The sequence below is a fragment of the Rissa tridactyla genome, chromosome 2, assembly GCF_028500815.1.
Source record: "Rissa tridactyla isolate bRisTri1 chromosome 2, bRisTri1.patW.cur.20221130, whole genome shotgun sequence".
NCBI classification, from domain to species: Eukaryota; Metazoa; Chordata; class Aves; order Charadriiformes; family Laridae; genus Rissa; species Rissa tridactyla.
Window position 1 is genome coordinate 8,400,156 of NC_071467.1, and position 15,860 is coordinate 8,416,015.

At 41.2% G+C, this 15,860-nt stretch overlaps 1 protein-coding gene across 7 annotated transcripts in view; it reads left to right on the plus strand.

Annotated features, from left to right (window-relative positions):
* Positions 1-678: 678 nt before the first annotated feature.
* Positions 679-15,860, plus strand: part of ZFAT (zinc finger and AT-hook domain containing) — a 99,766-nt gene continuing 84,584 nt past the window's right edge. For 2 of the 7 annotated variants that reach the window (XR_008465076.1, XM_054193024.1), the window contains exons 1-2: positions 679-1,039; positions 15,411-15,581. Coding sequence is in view for 6 of the 7 variants with exons in the window: in XM_054193024.1 (XP_054048999.1) it covers positions 1,021-1,039; positions 15,411-15,581 (190 nt within the window). In the remaining variant the exon portion in view is untranslated. Of the gene's footprint in view, positions 1,040-1,069; positions 1,540-8,124; positions 8,499-15,410; positions 15,582-15,860 lie in introns of those variants that run through there. The other 5 variants (XM_054193022.1, XM_054193018.1, XM_054193019.1 and 2 more) reach the window with 5 other exon arrangements.

Consider the following 15,860-nt stretch of genomic DNA (forward strand, 5'->3'; position numbering starts at 1 on the left):
GATTCACCAAACTGTTGATACACACTGACACATGGCTCAGAGGCAAATCTAAATCTTCTGAAGTGCACTCAGATAAAAATAAACTTACAGAACAGCCGTGATCTTAGGCACAAGGCTAAATAACTACTTGAACTACATCACAAATGTTTATGGACCCGTTAATATGGTGAAAATTGCATCTTCCTCCAAACTTCAATTATCTTGTAGGAAATATGCATGTTAATCAAGACACATGATTGTAATCATTGGAGGTAAATTAAAACTGCTTAGATATCGAAGGGCTGTGTCAGTATGAATCGCCTGTTCCTGAGTCTGACCTAAGTCCCATCCTCCTCAGGGCCCTGGGGCTGGGATGCGGCTGCTCCCGGCCAGCGCGGTGGGGAGGGGGCGGGGAGCCTTCACCCCCGCGGGCAGAGCCTCGGGCCAACAGCGGCTTGGCCGCTGACCGGAGGAGAATTCCCCCTCATCTCCGCGTATCCAACCCCTCTCCCGCCGGGATCCCGGCCCCTTCCAGCCGCCAACCGCCCCTCAGGAGACGCGGCCGCGCCTGAACGGAACGAGCGCGAGGCCGCCGCTGCGCAGGCGCCGCCCAACCGCCGCCGCTCAGCCGTTGGGCGGGGCGCGAGGGGGGGGCGCGCGCTCCGGCCCCTCCCCCGCCCTGCTCTCGCGCTGCCGGCGCGACGTCGCGGAGGAGGAAGAAGCCGCCGTGTCGGGGGCGGCAGATTCGCCATAACCCGCCGCCCGGCCAGCCTCGCCCCCGCCGACTAAAATTATATATTTTAATTTATTTTATTTTATTTTTTACTAAAGGGGGAGCCTGGCCCGCTGTCGCGACAGTGATTTTTGTTGTGTTTTTTTTCCCTTCCTCCTCTAGTCGTCTTTTTTTTGGTTTGGTTTTTTTTTGGGGGGGTTTGTTTTTTTTTTTTTTTTTTTCGTTTCAGATCAGGCTGCGCCGCTCGGCTCTCGGCCCGCTCCCCCACCACCCCCCACCCTCCGTCCCGCCGGGTCCCTGCCGCGGTTATGGAGGCTGCGGCTGCAGGTGAGCGGGGCCGGGGCGGGCAGGGGAGCGCGCAGGGATCCTCTTACAGACGGAGGGGGTGTGAGGGGAAGGAAGTAGTTCCGGCGCGGGTTTGTCGTCACGCTGCGTCCGCACGAGAAGTAGTTCCCCCAGCGGTCGGCTGGCTGCTGCTTCTCACGCCCCGGTGGTTATCTCCGCTCCGCTGGCGGCAAGGGGAGGGGGGACAGCGGCTGCCCGGCGGCCTGGAGGGCTGTGGGGCATCCCAAGGGTCGCCCTGCGGAGGAGTGAGGGAAGGCCGCCGTGTCCCTGTGGGGAGGCCCCAGCGCGGTCTGTGTGGCGGTGCCGGCCCGGGCCGGGCCGGGCCAGGCCAGGCCACGCCGGGCTCTGCGCGGTCAGGGCGCTCCGGCTGGTGCTCGACAGGGAGCCGGAGGGCTGGGGCGGTCCCGAGGTCCCCCGGGTGCCTGTGGGGGGACAGCTGGGAAAGAGTAGCTGCCGAGCTGCCTGCAGTCTGTATTGAAATGGTGCGCATCTGGGTTTAAAGCACTCGCGCTTTACTTTTGACAGCTTGTGTACGTAGTTTTAGCTCAAGAGCCTAAAAGTGCAGCTGCAGAAAGGAGATAGCAAGTTAAAGTTAGATGCTTCCATTGCATTATCATCTCAGTCCTTTATGTGCCTTATATTGGCCTGACTTTCATGGGGGGATTCGTGTCTAAGTAAATTTCATGGGGATTACACCGGTGAGTGAAATACGCAGACATGATAGCAAACATTATGTATGTGCTTTCTTCATTTCACAATCCTTACGCGTTTGTTGCAGGACAAGTTTGAGAAGTGATGTTGCAATAACTTAACGCTACTTAATTACCCTGTACACTCAAATTTGGCTTTTGGTTGTCGTTCCCTGAGATGACACTTTAATTTTTTAGAATCCTAAGGTATTTCTAGCTGTCCTATGAGGTGTTTACAGACAATTAGTTTACAACTCAAACAAGATTTTATGCGAAAGAGAATAGCACTATCAGGAGAATAGCTTGTATTTGTATCCGAACAGCAGAATATCTAACAGGTGCTGTGTTATTTAAGTACTATTGGAAGAGCCTTCCAGGACTGCTTTATATTCTCTGATACAACTTTAGATGAGAAATTAATTCGCTTTCTACTACTACTGTTGCTACTAATAAATTAGTATTTATTCAAGCACACTTGTCTTAATAATACAGAGTGGTTGTACACAGAACTGTCACGAGTGGTATCTTTGATACTGCAACTGCTGAACTGTGCCTGACTTCAGATGCATTTCTGTTATTTGTGCTTCAAAAAAACAGGTTTGGAGTGTTTCAATCAGGGCATCCTGAAGTCGTTGACTGATCACATTGTTCGTGCTTATTCTTTGAGAGGTTCTGAGTGTTTTCGGTATCTTGGTAGCGTGGTTTACGGTGTGGTATTGTACGATAGTGTACTTTAGTGGTAACTTCAGCAGTGTTGCATTTAGCCGCATGAGGGCGATCTTAGAACATAAAAAATGACAACAAAGTCTTGGTGTAAGCACATCTAGTACAGTTTATTTTTTTTTAAATGATGGAAAATCTACCTTGTTTCTATGCTTGATAAACTGATTATTCTAAACTACTGCAAATAATTTAATTTCCTAGTTATTAGGACATCCTTTTTAATCTAGTTCTAAATTTTGTACGTTCTAACCAAGACAAGTGTGTGTAGGCAGTTGTCTTCTTTTGAAAAAACTTTATGCACCTTTTTCCAGGAAAGTTTGTAAAGCTGATGTGTGTAAAAGAAAAAAAATACTTTTATTTGCTTTCATTAGTTAAACTTCAGTGGTTTTAAACTCAAGTTTCTTTTGACAAATCCAGTAACAGACTAGTAAAATAAAATATGTTTGGTTATGGTGAGAGTGTGAGGACACGCTTCAGACAAAGAAGGGAGATGGGCCTTGTGCCCTTTTCCTGTTGGGGTGGCTGTTTGATCACGTTGCAGGCTCTGGTTTCTGGTGATATCTTAGGCAACCCTGAAGCATGTCAATGTAACCTGGTACTTCATCTTCCAGTAATTCAAGTTAACTGTCTAAAGTTGATCTATCATAAGGCACAATTCTGGTGCGTTAGTACTCCATTTCTCTACCTCTCCATTGGAGATAATGATGTCTTTATGTCAAGTATTTGGAGATTTTCAGAGGTACTGTGTTATGTTGATGAAATATAGTATTTGAATGCTAGAATAGCTGAGATGCGTTAAAGTCTACATTGTGTAGTACTGGTACTGCGATTAAAAAAAAAAAAATCTAAGAAAGTATCTGGATCTTAATTTTGTGGCAAGCTTGATACATCACGTGTCTAACAGTGACTCATGATGGATGTCTAAATAGAGAAGTGTAGGAACAGGGCGAGCACACAGTAATATTTGTCTAGAATACTCTCTTAGGCCTTTTTATGGCCTTGCTGAGCCCCGAGTAGTGTCTTTCCATTTACTAGTTCTCAATGGGCTTTGGTTCCAAGAGTTATTAACACCAACTGGACACGTACTTATCTTACAGTTATATGAAGAACTGCCTCTTTTCGTGTTCTCTGCTTCTCCCAGTGCAGCTGCAGGAGAAATCAACTGAAAAGAGCGGACAGTAGTTTCAGAGGGATCATTTGCTTCCATGACATGTGTGATTTTGTAGTTCTTCACTTTACTCTTTGCCTTTTGTCTACCCCACAGCTCCATCCTTTCCAGTCAGAAAATTCTAATGTATTTAGCTGCTGCTTGTAAGGATCTGTGCTGTGTTCTTTATTGTCCTTATCTTTGTACCTTTTAAGGATATTATTGTTATTGTTGTTGTTGTTATTTTAGGGTTTTTATTTTTTTCTAGTTAGATGAACAATACCCAAAGACAAAAAGCCCAGTATGGGCTTTTGCAGTAGTAATCTTTTCTGTTTTTTAAAGGTCTATGTGTTATAGGACCATCTGTTTTATACACTGTCTATTATAACTGTAAGGTTTTGGTTTTGAATAGTGCAGTTCTTAGCTTTGTTTTGAGACTATCTTTAAAGTGTTTGCTGGAATTGAGAGATCTTTCATAGAAAACCTCTCCAAACTCTTATGGAGATACAGCAAATGGAAAACATTGTTTTGCTATGGGCTCACCGTCTTTGAAGGGTCTTTTCATAAACATTACTTTTTACTACACAAGCTCTCAGTCAGGCCTGTTACTGCTGAGGTGTTTTTTAAAAAAAGCCTTCATTCTGCTTTTTATTTTTCAAGTTGATAAAATTATGCTTATTGACCTGCCTTACTGTGTTTTTACATTTAATTTGACATCATTTACAATCTTCTTTTTGTTTTCCTCGTTTAACAACTTTAACTTTTATAAAGATGTTTTCTTCTACTAAAGCTTCCTTTCACTGCTATTTTGCTGTGATAGATTTTTTTTTTTTCTTCCCCTTTCTGAAGTCGTCTTTGATGATTAGCATCAAATATCATGCTTTTAAATAGTCTTCATGCTGCTTTCAAGTATTTAACTCTTCTTGGAACCTTTTTAGTCCTTTTTGTAGTTTGTTTTTGTTTTGTTAAAGATGCTTTTTATCTTTATATAGTTCACATTGTTGAAGCTAAACACAAACGTTTGTCTCTCTATCACTCTTTCAAAGGATTTTTGAGTACTACTTTAATCACGGTTGCAGTGACTCTCAAGTAGGGTCACTTTGAACGCTGTCCTCTGCTATACTTTTGATAAAGTCAAGAACTGTTTCTCCTCATGTGGTTTGCCTGATTGTTTGCTGGCTGAAGCAGTCATTAATGGTGTTTAAACATTTAATCTTGGCATCCTGTCCTGACCTGACATTTAACCAATGTGCATAAGGGTAATTGAAGCCTACAATATATTGTCGTTTCCGTCTTCGTGAACTCTTACCCCTTCAGTGTGCCACGGTCATTCTTACTGTTGTGGTCAGACAGTTGCTCATCTAAGTCCTAACACTGCTTTTCTGTACAATGTGTGTATTTTAGGCCTCAGGGATTCTGTTACTTGTTAAAAAAACCCGTTAATCAGATTTGACCGTAAGCTGCTTCTAACAGATGGCATTGCTTCACAAACAATACATCCTACTTCCTGTCCTCAGTATTTTGAAGTGGTAGTATCTCACTGGCATTACAACAATATTTTTCAGAAATTTTTTGAAAGCATGTCTGTCAATAACCCTTGCCTTCAGCTAGGCATTCTGATTTTGACACCTTATTAGGCTTCTTGCATTATTGTAGTAGAATGTAGATTTATCCTTTTTAAAGCAACTACAAAGAAATGGAAAACAAACCCAACAATTTGTTTCACCTGTTCTTTGTTGTTTCCTGTTAAAATCTTACTAACTTCTGTGTCATCTTTCATTTGTAAACAGTCTTCATAATTTCATCACTGCAGAGTGAATCACCTCGATCTTTGTGGTCTTTTGCACTTGTCACCTACCCTTCAGTCTTCAATTTAAAAACATTTTTATGGTATCTTTAAATTTTGGATTGGATGAAGCCCCATGCTCCTCTGTATTCTTTCTCAACTTGTAATGTTCCCTTAGGTATATAGGAAACTATCAACTGAGTTCTGCTCACACCACCACCATCATGCATTCGTGTCCCAAGCACTTTAACTAGTGTTTTTTTTCCCTGGCTTTGTTGTCTCTGTGCTAGTATGTTTGTATTGTATAGATTTTTAAATGCAGTTTATTTCTAAATTGGAAACATTCACAAACACCAGTGTAATTTAGTCTCGTATGCTGTGTGCCTCTATAGATATAGTTTACCTTGTAAACTAAACTTACGGCCTTGTTAGAAAAAATGTTGAATGTATATGATGAGGTTTGCCATAGAACCATATTAAGCATTATTGATTTTAGTATCATCTTTTAGTTTTTGTACGAGTGCATCCTATATCAACATTGCTATAACTTACGTTCTTACTGTTAAAAATAAAAAAATATGTTTGTGGCATTTAACTAATGATAATTATTTAGTTAGCAGCTAAAAGTGAGAACGGACGTGGTCAGGTTCTCCTTTTCCTTAACTGAATGTATTGTGTTGCAGGTTTTGCCTCAGTAGTCATCCTGTGCTAGTGAATTTGAAAACAGTTGCTTACTATTAAGTATAGTCCAAATTCAGGTGAAGGAAGCCCTAAAATAGCTTTCTATTCTCTGTGGCCGGCTGTTTTTAGTATAGGTAATTTGTTAGTTTTGGACATGGGATACTTGTGATGCTGCTGTTCTAATAGTAGCAAATAGTGGCAGGTTTTATACACTTTTTTTTTTAACACTTAATGAGTATAATGCTTCTGGTTTGGAGATATGCCATAATCCTACATATTAATTTCTTGATGAATCAAAATAGAGAACATAGCAGGAAATAGGTATTGATTTAATTTCTTTTAGTCTATCAAATGAAGAGAAATAAAATTAGTTTATAACAGTGTCTTTATTAAAATGATAACTAAAATGTTATAAGGTCAAGGAAGAGGTCTAGGGAATATATCTATGGCTAAATATATCCTTCTGAGGTTAAAGTGTGTGTAATCAAAACTTACATTCGTTTAAAGATCCTTTTTTTGTAAGACAGAAAAATGCAGCTGACAGTTATTTACATTTTATTGAAATTATGAAAAAGTGCTCATTATTTGAAGGTATTAAAACCACATACATTTAGCATTATTTTTAAAAATATTTTGATTTTTAAACAGAATAAAGTAGGTTTTAAGTAAAAAAAAAAAAACAAAACAAAAAAACACAACAAAACCCAACAAAAGTGAAACAATAAAAATCAGAGATACATTATAACGTTTTTGAAAATTCCGTATGTTTGAAATAGCATTGAAAACTACAAAAATCTCTAACGTGCACAGAGGAATAAAATCTGATGTCTAAGAAAAATATTTTTAATGTATTTGACACAAGTATAAGATATCGTAATTCATTGTACTGTATGTGCCAATTCTTTCATGTTCAGTTCAAACCATTTTTTTACTGAGAAATGTTGTTGCTTGTATTAAACACAAATTACTGGCTTTTTACATGTTGCTCTCATATTAACTGTTATCTCACGGTTTCAATACCTCTACCTAAAGAAGCTATCAAGGAAAAGTCTTATTTATTGTTCTTAGACGCTTGAATATCTTACATGCTCAGCATTTGTATATGAAGAGTTCTTTAATAAAAACAATAGTTTTATTGGAAGAATTGTGCCCGCTTTTAATTGCACTTGAGATTTGAACAGAAATCCTTCTATTTTCTCATGTTAGTGTATTACTATGTTTGGTATTATAATGGAAAATTTAACTCCATTGAGTAAAGACAGCTTGTAGTTAATAGAGCTGTGATCTAATAATTGCAGATTTCAAGATAACATAGTGCAGGTGAGAGCAGTGACAAGACAGTGAGGAAGTCAGGTACTGAAATAACCTAAATATCTCTCTTCTTTTTGAAGTTTGTTGGGCAGCAATGCAGTGCTATGCTTTGCTGGTAGATGAAACTACAATTTGTTTCTGATTGTATTGTAACATTTGTGTTAGCTGGTTGTAGACATTGCTAAAGTGTTGGGAGTTGGGAGTTTTTATAGGAATAAGTAATTATTTTAGGAATATTTGGAAATTAGTGATGGATTTTGGGCAGTTATCTCTTAATATAGTCCAGTGCTGGGTGAAAGTGTAGGATTTATTTTTCCTTGGTTCTCTAGGTTAGCTGGTTTTATGGGTATGGGCTTGGAGATGTGAGAGTAGCGCACCTTAAGGAAGTAAAACTTGTTGGAGAAAGCTCAGAAACAACATTCTGGGGGGCATCCCTGGGGGAGTCACAGGCTGATGGACATGGCTGCTGCTTTCCCACTTGCAGATTGAACCAGCGGCAAATCTGCATGTGCGTCCCTGAGACTCACTGCACACACACCAACAGGGGAGGCACCGCCTTCAACAGCACCTACATGTAGGACTCACATAAAATAGAAGCAGGGACAGCCAAGTCCTCCTCTGCGGCTGGTAGAAATTGAAAGTTACTAGTGAAAGCACACGCACAACACTCTCTAGATTCACAAGTGCATGAACGTTTGCAGATCTCCCAGGTACCTCCCATAGGAGACAGTCCTTCATGAACTGCTCCAGCATGGGTCCTTCACATGGGCAGCAGTTCTTCACGACCTGCTCCAGCATGGGTCCTTTCCATAGGGTGCTTCAGGAAGACTGCTCCAGCATGGGTCCCCCACAGGCCTGTGGGGGGACCTGAAAACCTGCAGAAAACCTGCTCCAGTGTGTGCTTCCTTCCATGGATTGTGGCTCCTGTGTGGTCTCCTCTCGATGTGTTGCGGCTTCCTTCAGGGCCCATCTGCTGACTCTGGCCTGGGCTTCCCCATGGGCTGTAGAGTGGGTATCTGCTCCACCATGGCCCTTCACGGGCTGCAGGGGTACAACTTGCCTCACCATGGCTTCTCCACAGGCTGCAGGGGAATCTCTGCTCTGGTACTTGGAGCATCTCCTCCCCCTTCTCCTCTGATCTTGGTGTCTGCAGGGCTGTTTCTCTTGCATTTTTCTGACTCCTCTCCCATCTGCAGTGTAACGTTTTTTACCCTTTCGTAAATACGTTATCACAGAGATGCTACCAACATCACTGATGGACTCAGCTTTGGGCAGTGGTGGGTCCATCTTGGAGCTGACTGGAGCTGCCTCTGTCTGACACGGGGGCAGCTCCTGGTGTCTTCTCACAGAAGCCATCCCTGCAGCCTCCCCTCTGCTACCAAAACCTTGCCATTTAAACCAAATCCACATAGTCCCACAGACGCTCCTAAAGTATCCAAATCTTCCTGATCCTCGTTTCCCTCTTCTTACCATTTACAAAGTCCAGGTGGCCTTCTCCAAAGCTGTGCCTGCAGTTTCTTGATGTCCCATCAATTACTAACTGGAGACTTCTGGTCCATGGCATTGTCACTGTTATCTCGTCTGTCACGTTTGAGTCTCTGTATATTCTTGTTCATCGTTTATGCCATTAACTTATTGACCTTCTTTGCATTGAAAATGTTCTTGATCAGCTAGCCTTAGTGAAGCAGACTCTCACCTTCCACATGCCCTTATAAATGACAAAAAAGGACAACTCTTATTTAAGAAGTTGATGTTTCTTATCTCGTTCTTGGCTCACTGCATTCTGTTTCCTGGCTGTACCCTTGGATGCACAATGGAAGAACTTTCATAGAGTTGTTTTTAAGAGCTTTCACACAGAGAATGTTAAAAAAACCAAACCAAAACAAAAACAAAAACAAAAAACCACAAACTTTTCACCTAATAATTGAATTTGCAACAAGTGCTGCGTGCTATGACGTGACTTACTGCAGAGTTGGAAAACCGGAGTGGTGAAGAGTAAGCACTTATTCCACAGGCCAGTAGATATCCAGTGAAACTTATTTTTGCATTTAGCTATGGAGCTGTAGTTCCTTTTAACAGTTGTGGAACTTCAAAGGCTATTACAGAGTTTTTAACTGTTGTCTGCATTGAAGAGTGATGAAAAGTTTTGGATACATTAGAATGATTTATGGCAAATAAATACAAATTTGTTTCCTTGCTCTGTGTTTCTTACGAAATTAGTTATTTAAAAATAAAACAGTATCCAACCTCTAGCCTATCTTTTATGCAAAATGAAAGTTTTTGGTTAGTTGAAAACAAATCTTGACTAGGTTTTTTCATATAATGATCAAAAGTATATATGACAATAATATACTACCGGATTCCCTTAGAAAAATCACTGAAATTAACAGTATTTAAGATAGGTGCATCTTTCTCTCCCCCCCACTCAAATTTTAAAGCGAAACAGCACAGGTACTGTTTTATGTGTTGTGAAGGGGTTTGGGAACAAAGGAGCCTGCTTCCTAGTCTGCAACTTGCTGTTTGCTTTTAGTAATCCATTTCTTAATCTTCCTTTGCTGTATACATGCTCACTATAAAGAAAAAAAAAATAATTGACTAATTTACAAATATGCTGAGATCTTTGGAAGAATTAAAAAAAAATATTGAAATGGCTTCTCTTACATTACAGTTTAATTTTCTGCTTTTCCATTGAAGACGAAAATAATTGGTATTATTTATTTCAATGTACACTTAGCACAGTTTATATAGGCAAACTGACGATAATGAATTAACACAAACCATGTTTAGTGAACAGAATGTTCCAAATTGGTTTTGGCTGAAATTCCTGTTGTTTGTTTACCTGCATACGTGATTACTGTTCCTTTCTTTCTCTGCATATTTAATTGCTGTCTAATTAATTGGTCTGTTGATTTCCTACATAATTAATTATTCACTAATTAATCATTGATTCCCTGCATAGTTAATTAACTTATTGCTTATTTGATTTTTACATTTAATTGACTATAATTCACTGCTCTATTGTTACACCACCTAATTAGCAACTGGTTAATCAATTATTGTTTGCTTATTCCTGATCTAGTTGTTTAGGCCTGTGATCGGCACGGTTGATCTCTACTATCTGACCTCCTTTTCCAGTCATTCTTCCTAAAATCATTTCTTTACTCGGTTTTTGTTTCCATTTCACCTCTGAGCAAAGCACAGGCACCTTCTGCGTATTCTCCTGATGCACCTTCACTAACATTCACACTGTTCTCTGCCACCTGGCCTCTTCACTTCTGGTTTTGTTCCAGCTTTACTTCTGTTTGATGGTTTGTGTAATCAGGAACTTTAAACAACCACAGAGACTTTTGGGGATCCTTCTTGCTCTTCTCCCCATCTCCAGGTCCTCGCTGGGAGGAGGGACACATAAAGTGGTGCGTGAGTACTGATTACAGCCATTGAAGGAGGAGGCAGGAGACACAAAGCAGTGAGCCTGAACTTTTAGGGAAAATAACCAGCAGGTCAGGAGGCAGAAACAGTGGCAAATAAAACCTCAAAATAGAATTTCCAGCAAAATTGTGGAATTTCAATGTTCAGTATTAGTTAAACCTTTAGGTAAATGCTCACAGGTTTTGTAGCGTGAATCTTAACTGTGCATTTACATTTAGAGAGAACAGTTGTCATCCACTGGGTCAATAACAGGCTTCATTATTTTTTGTTAAATAAAAGAATAACACTAACTAGAGCAGAACTAGTTCAAAGGAATTGATTCAAAGGAACATTTCCATTATAAACGTACTGGAATCAAAATAGAAATGTGTGTGTGCTTAAGACAGCAGAATACCTGAGAAGGAACCCTACCGAGCTCCTAAGAACATGTTGAATGTGTTATGCATTTTACATAGCTGCTTGTGTGTGTAACTATAGGGTATATTTCAAACAATGGGAGCAATATTTGAGTTGTTTTTCAGAGATGTTTTTAAAGAGATGAAGACATACTCTGCCTTTTATTTTTGAGGTAGTTGTATTATTTCTGAAGGTGAGGATGCTTTTGTTATAGTTTCAGGTGCAAATAACTGTAAAAGAGAGCCACATCTGCTGATTTTAACATTCCGAATGCCTTAAAGATAGATTTTTTCTTGCGGGGGGTGAACCATATAATTAATGTGTCATGAAGGGAGGGGAACAACATTGAATAGGGGTAGTGATCTTTGCTTGGGATTGGCTTGAAAACCGGTCCCAAAATACAGCTTCCCTGTTCTCTTTTCCCCAGATTGATCCCAAAGTTCACAAAATAACATTTTATTTCTGTGTTTATCTGACTAATCTGTGGTTTGGTTTGTACCTTAAATAACGTTGGTTGTTTCAGTTTGATTTCAGTGAGCATACGTCCCTAATTTTCCTTAGGGAGGTGGAGGGGAGAGGAGCAATGAAAGAGTCTCTGGGCCAGGAGTTCGTGTATGTAGCTGAAGACAAAGCTTGCTGTTAAAATTGGGTCCTGGTTGTTGTTACATTTCGTTGGACACTGAAGGCAGCAGGGGCTGCTGAAAAATCAAACCATTAAAACAAATGACAGGAGTTTTAGAAAGCAAATAAAGTCCTCTGAATTAAGTCTCTGGCAAGAGTTTGTAAGCTTTTCTTTTTTTTTATCAGGATTTTTCTGAATTATTAGCTTTATATTAACCCTTCTTTATTGTTATTTACTATCTTGTGGCTTTGCTTTCGCATCACACCTCTAGTACCTGTAAATTAAAACAAAACCTACAAAGTTGTCTAAAATGTTCTGTAAAATTTCTGTTTAAAGCATTGACCAAGAGAAGTTTTAATGAAATTCTTCATTTGCTGCTGCTTCTAAAGTTTTTAGTTTGTTGAGGGCTTTTTTTGAATCAACAGGAATTTTTCGTAGAACTTTTATGTCAAAGTGTATGGAATACTAGATGTTTTGTTAATGTCAAATGTTACTCATAGAATTATAAAATCTTCATGGTTGGAAGGGATCTTTGAGATCACTGAGTCCAACCATACACACACAAAAAAACCCCCTACAGTCTCTGCCACTAGAGCATGCTCTGAAGTGCCACATCTAGACGTTTCTTAAATACCTCTAGGGATGGTGACTCAACCACCTCCCTGGGCAGGCTGTTCCAGTGCCTGACCACTCTTTCAGTAAAGTCATTCTTCCTAATATCTAATCTAAACCTCCCCTGCTGCAACTTCAGACCATTTCCTCTGGTCCTGTCATTATTCACTTGGGAGAAGAGGCCAACACCCACCTCTCTACAACCTCCTTTCAGGGAGTTGTAGAGGGCAATGAGGTCTCCCCTCAGCCTCCTCTTCTCCAAGCTAAACATGCCCAGCTCCCTCAGCCTCTCCTCATATGCCCTGGTCTCCAGACCCCTCACCAGCCTGGTAGCTCTCCTCTGGACACGCTCCAGCACTTCAATGTCCCTCTTGTACAGCGGGGCCCAGAACTGAACACAGTACTCGAGGTGAGGCCTCACCAGCGCCGAGTACAGAGGCACGATCACTTCCCTGCTCCTGCTGGCCACGCTATTCCTGATACAAGCCAGAATGCTGTTGGCCTTCTTGGCCACCTGGGCACACTGCTGGCTCATGTTAAGCTGGCCGTCCACCAGCACCCCCAGGTCCTTTTCTGCTGGGCAGCTTTCCAGCCACTCTGCCCCAAGCCTGTAGCACTGCTTGGGGTTGTTGTGACCAAAATGCAGGACCTGGCACTCGGCCTTATTAAACCTCATACAGTTGGCCTTGGCCCATCGATCCAGCCTGTCCAGGTCCCTCTGTAGAGCCTTCCTACCCTCAAGCAGATCAACACTCCCACCTAGTTTGGTGTCATCTGCAAACTTACTGAGGGTGCACTCAATCCCCTCATCCAGATCATTGATAAAGATATTAAACAAAACTGGCCCCAAAACTGAGCCCTGAGGGACACCACTGGTGACCGGCCGCCGAGAGGATTTCACCCCATTAATCACAACTCTCTGGGCACGGCCATCCAGCCAGTTTTTAACCCAGCGAAGAGTACACTTGTCTATGCCATGATTCGCCAGCTTCTCCAGGAGAATGCTGTGGGGGGATGGTGTCAAAGGCCTTCCCAAAGTCCAGATAGACAACATCCACAGCCCTCCCCGCATCCAGAAGGCGGGTCATATGGTCATAGAGATCAGGTTGGTTAAGCAGGACCTCCCCTTCCTTAACACATGCTGGCTGGCCCTGATCCCTTGGGTGCCCTGCACTTGCCGTGAGAGCTCACTCAAGATGATCCTCTCCATGATCTTTCCTGGTACCGAGGTCAGGCTGACAGGCCTGTAGTTCCCCGAATCCTCCTTCCGACCCTTCTTGTAGATGGACGTCACATTGGCCACCCTCCAGTCATCTGGCACCTCCCCTGTTGACCAAGATTGTTGATAAATGATGGAGAGAGGCTTGGTGAGCTCTCCCGCCAGCTCCCCGAGTACTCTTGGGTGAATCCCACCCAGCCCCATAGACTTATGTGTGTCTAGGTGCAGAAGCAGATCATTGACTACTTCCTCCTGGATTATGGGTGGGTTGTTCTGCTCTCCGCCCTTATCTTCCAGCTCAGGAGGCCGAGCACCCTGTGGACAGCTGGTGTGACTATTGAAGACGGAGGCAAAGAAGGCATTCAGTATCTCAGCCTTCTCCTCGTCCTTGGTTGCAACTTTCCCCCTGCATCCAGTAAGGGATGGAGATTCTCCCTCACTCTCTTTTTGCTGATGTATTTATGAAAACTTTTTTTGTTGTCCTTTATGTTAGTGGCCAAGTTGAGCTCCAGCTGGGCTTTTGCCTTCCTAATTTTCTCTCTGTATAACCTAACGAGATCTCTGTACTCCTCCTGAGTTGCCTGTCCCTTTTTCCAAAGGTGGTAAACCCTCCTTTTATTCCTGAGTCCCATCAGTAATCAGTCCCATCAGCCTCTGAGGCTGATAAGATACATTTTGTTTTGAGAACAAAACTTCTTTTCCCCCTCCTTAAATTTTCCTCCTATTTCTGCCCATTTTTCTCCATGTAGATGGGTGAGATGAGGCCTCATATTTTTTTTTCAAATACTGGGAGAAAAGAAGAAAAATCTTTGTGTTTGTACAGCTCTGAAGTGAATGGCCAGAAGGAGAAAGGAAGACGATGTGATGGCATAGCTGTGACTGTCATATGATGCAATGTTTTGTGGTCTACAGCACTGCGGATGTTTTGAGCTTTTTCCACACTCTTTCATTAGTGGCAGAGCCACATCTAAGGATAATGACCCCCAAAACCACACACTTAACATTTTTAACTCGCAGGCAAAAATGATACATCAAAGCATACATTTTTGATAGAACATATTAATTTTCTAAGAAACGTTACTATAATGAAGGAAAAGTTTCCTTTTATTTTTTATGGTTTTTAATTCTTCCTTCCTTCTTTTGTTTCCAGCACTTACACAGGTAATTAGCGAATTAGACTTGCTTAGGTGAGGTAAGTAGAAAGGTTAAGTAGATGTAGGAAAGAACAGTGAGGTCTGTGAACATAAATTAGGATTTGGGGCCCAGCTTCTCTGTATTTAAGAGCTACTTTTTAAATAAAATAAATAAAAAATGCTTTGCATTTATACCAATGTGGTACACATCAAACCTGGACAATGACTTAATGTCATATCATTTTATCAGCTGTTTGAAAAAATATGAAATTATAACGATGTCTGAGGCTGGAAGGGGAAAAAAAGGTCTTCCTGCTCTCTTTTGGGTCTTGTTATTTCTAAGATTTGAGCCAGAAGATATTTTTTGCCCTGTGAGGATTTGGGTAGAAGTTGAACCATTTCTTAAATGAATTTATTTTAGGATTTATGATGAATGTCTTCATTTAATGGTGTAACGTTCTTTGTTTCAGTTCATTACTGTCCGTTAAGTGTATTAAGTTAACTGATAGTTAGTGTGTTAGCCGAACCGAAATCTCAATAACTTGTGGTAATATAAACAAACAAATTATGAAATATTAACTCCTCTTTTTAAACTTACCTTTCAGGGATCAATTCCATCTTCATGTGTAAGCTTTGTAACTTGTTTTCACCAAATCAGTCTGAACTGCTGTCTCACGTCTCTGAGAAGCATACAGAAGAAGGGACCAACGTGGATGACATCATTATTCCACTCCAGCCTCTAACAGTACCCACCAACGTAAACAAAGATGCAGAAGGTACATTCATAAAGTGAGAGGAATGTCATTTTCCAAGTCATTTAGTTTTTTAATAAAAGCTGTGGTGTGATGATTCTGCATTGTGTATAGAATAATTTTTGTAGCTTGTTTTTGTAATGGTCGCTGTACAACTGCCAAACTGAATTTTGTTCCGTGCAGAATAAATCAGAAGACAGATGTGGATAAACTCAGCATGTGATAGGGGGTGATGACATCGGTCCATTAATTTTAAATGTCAAGTGTAGCTAAGTCTGCGTCCTACAGCTTTAACTTGAAGCT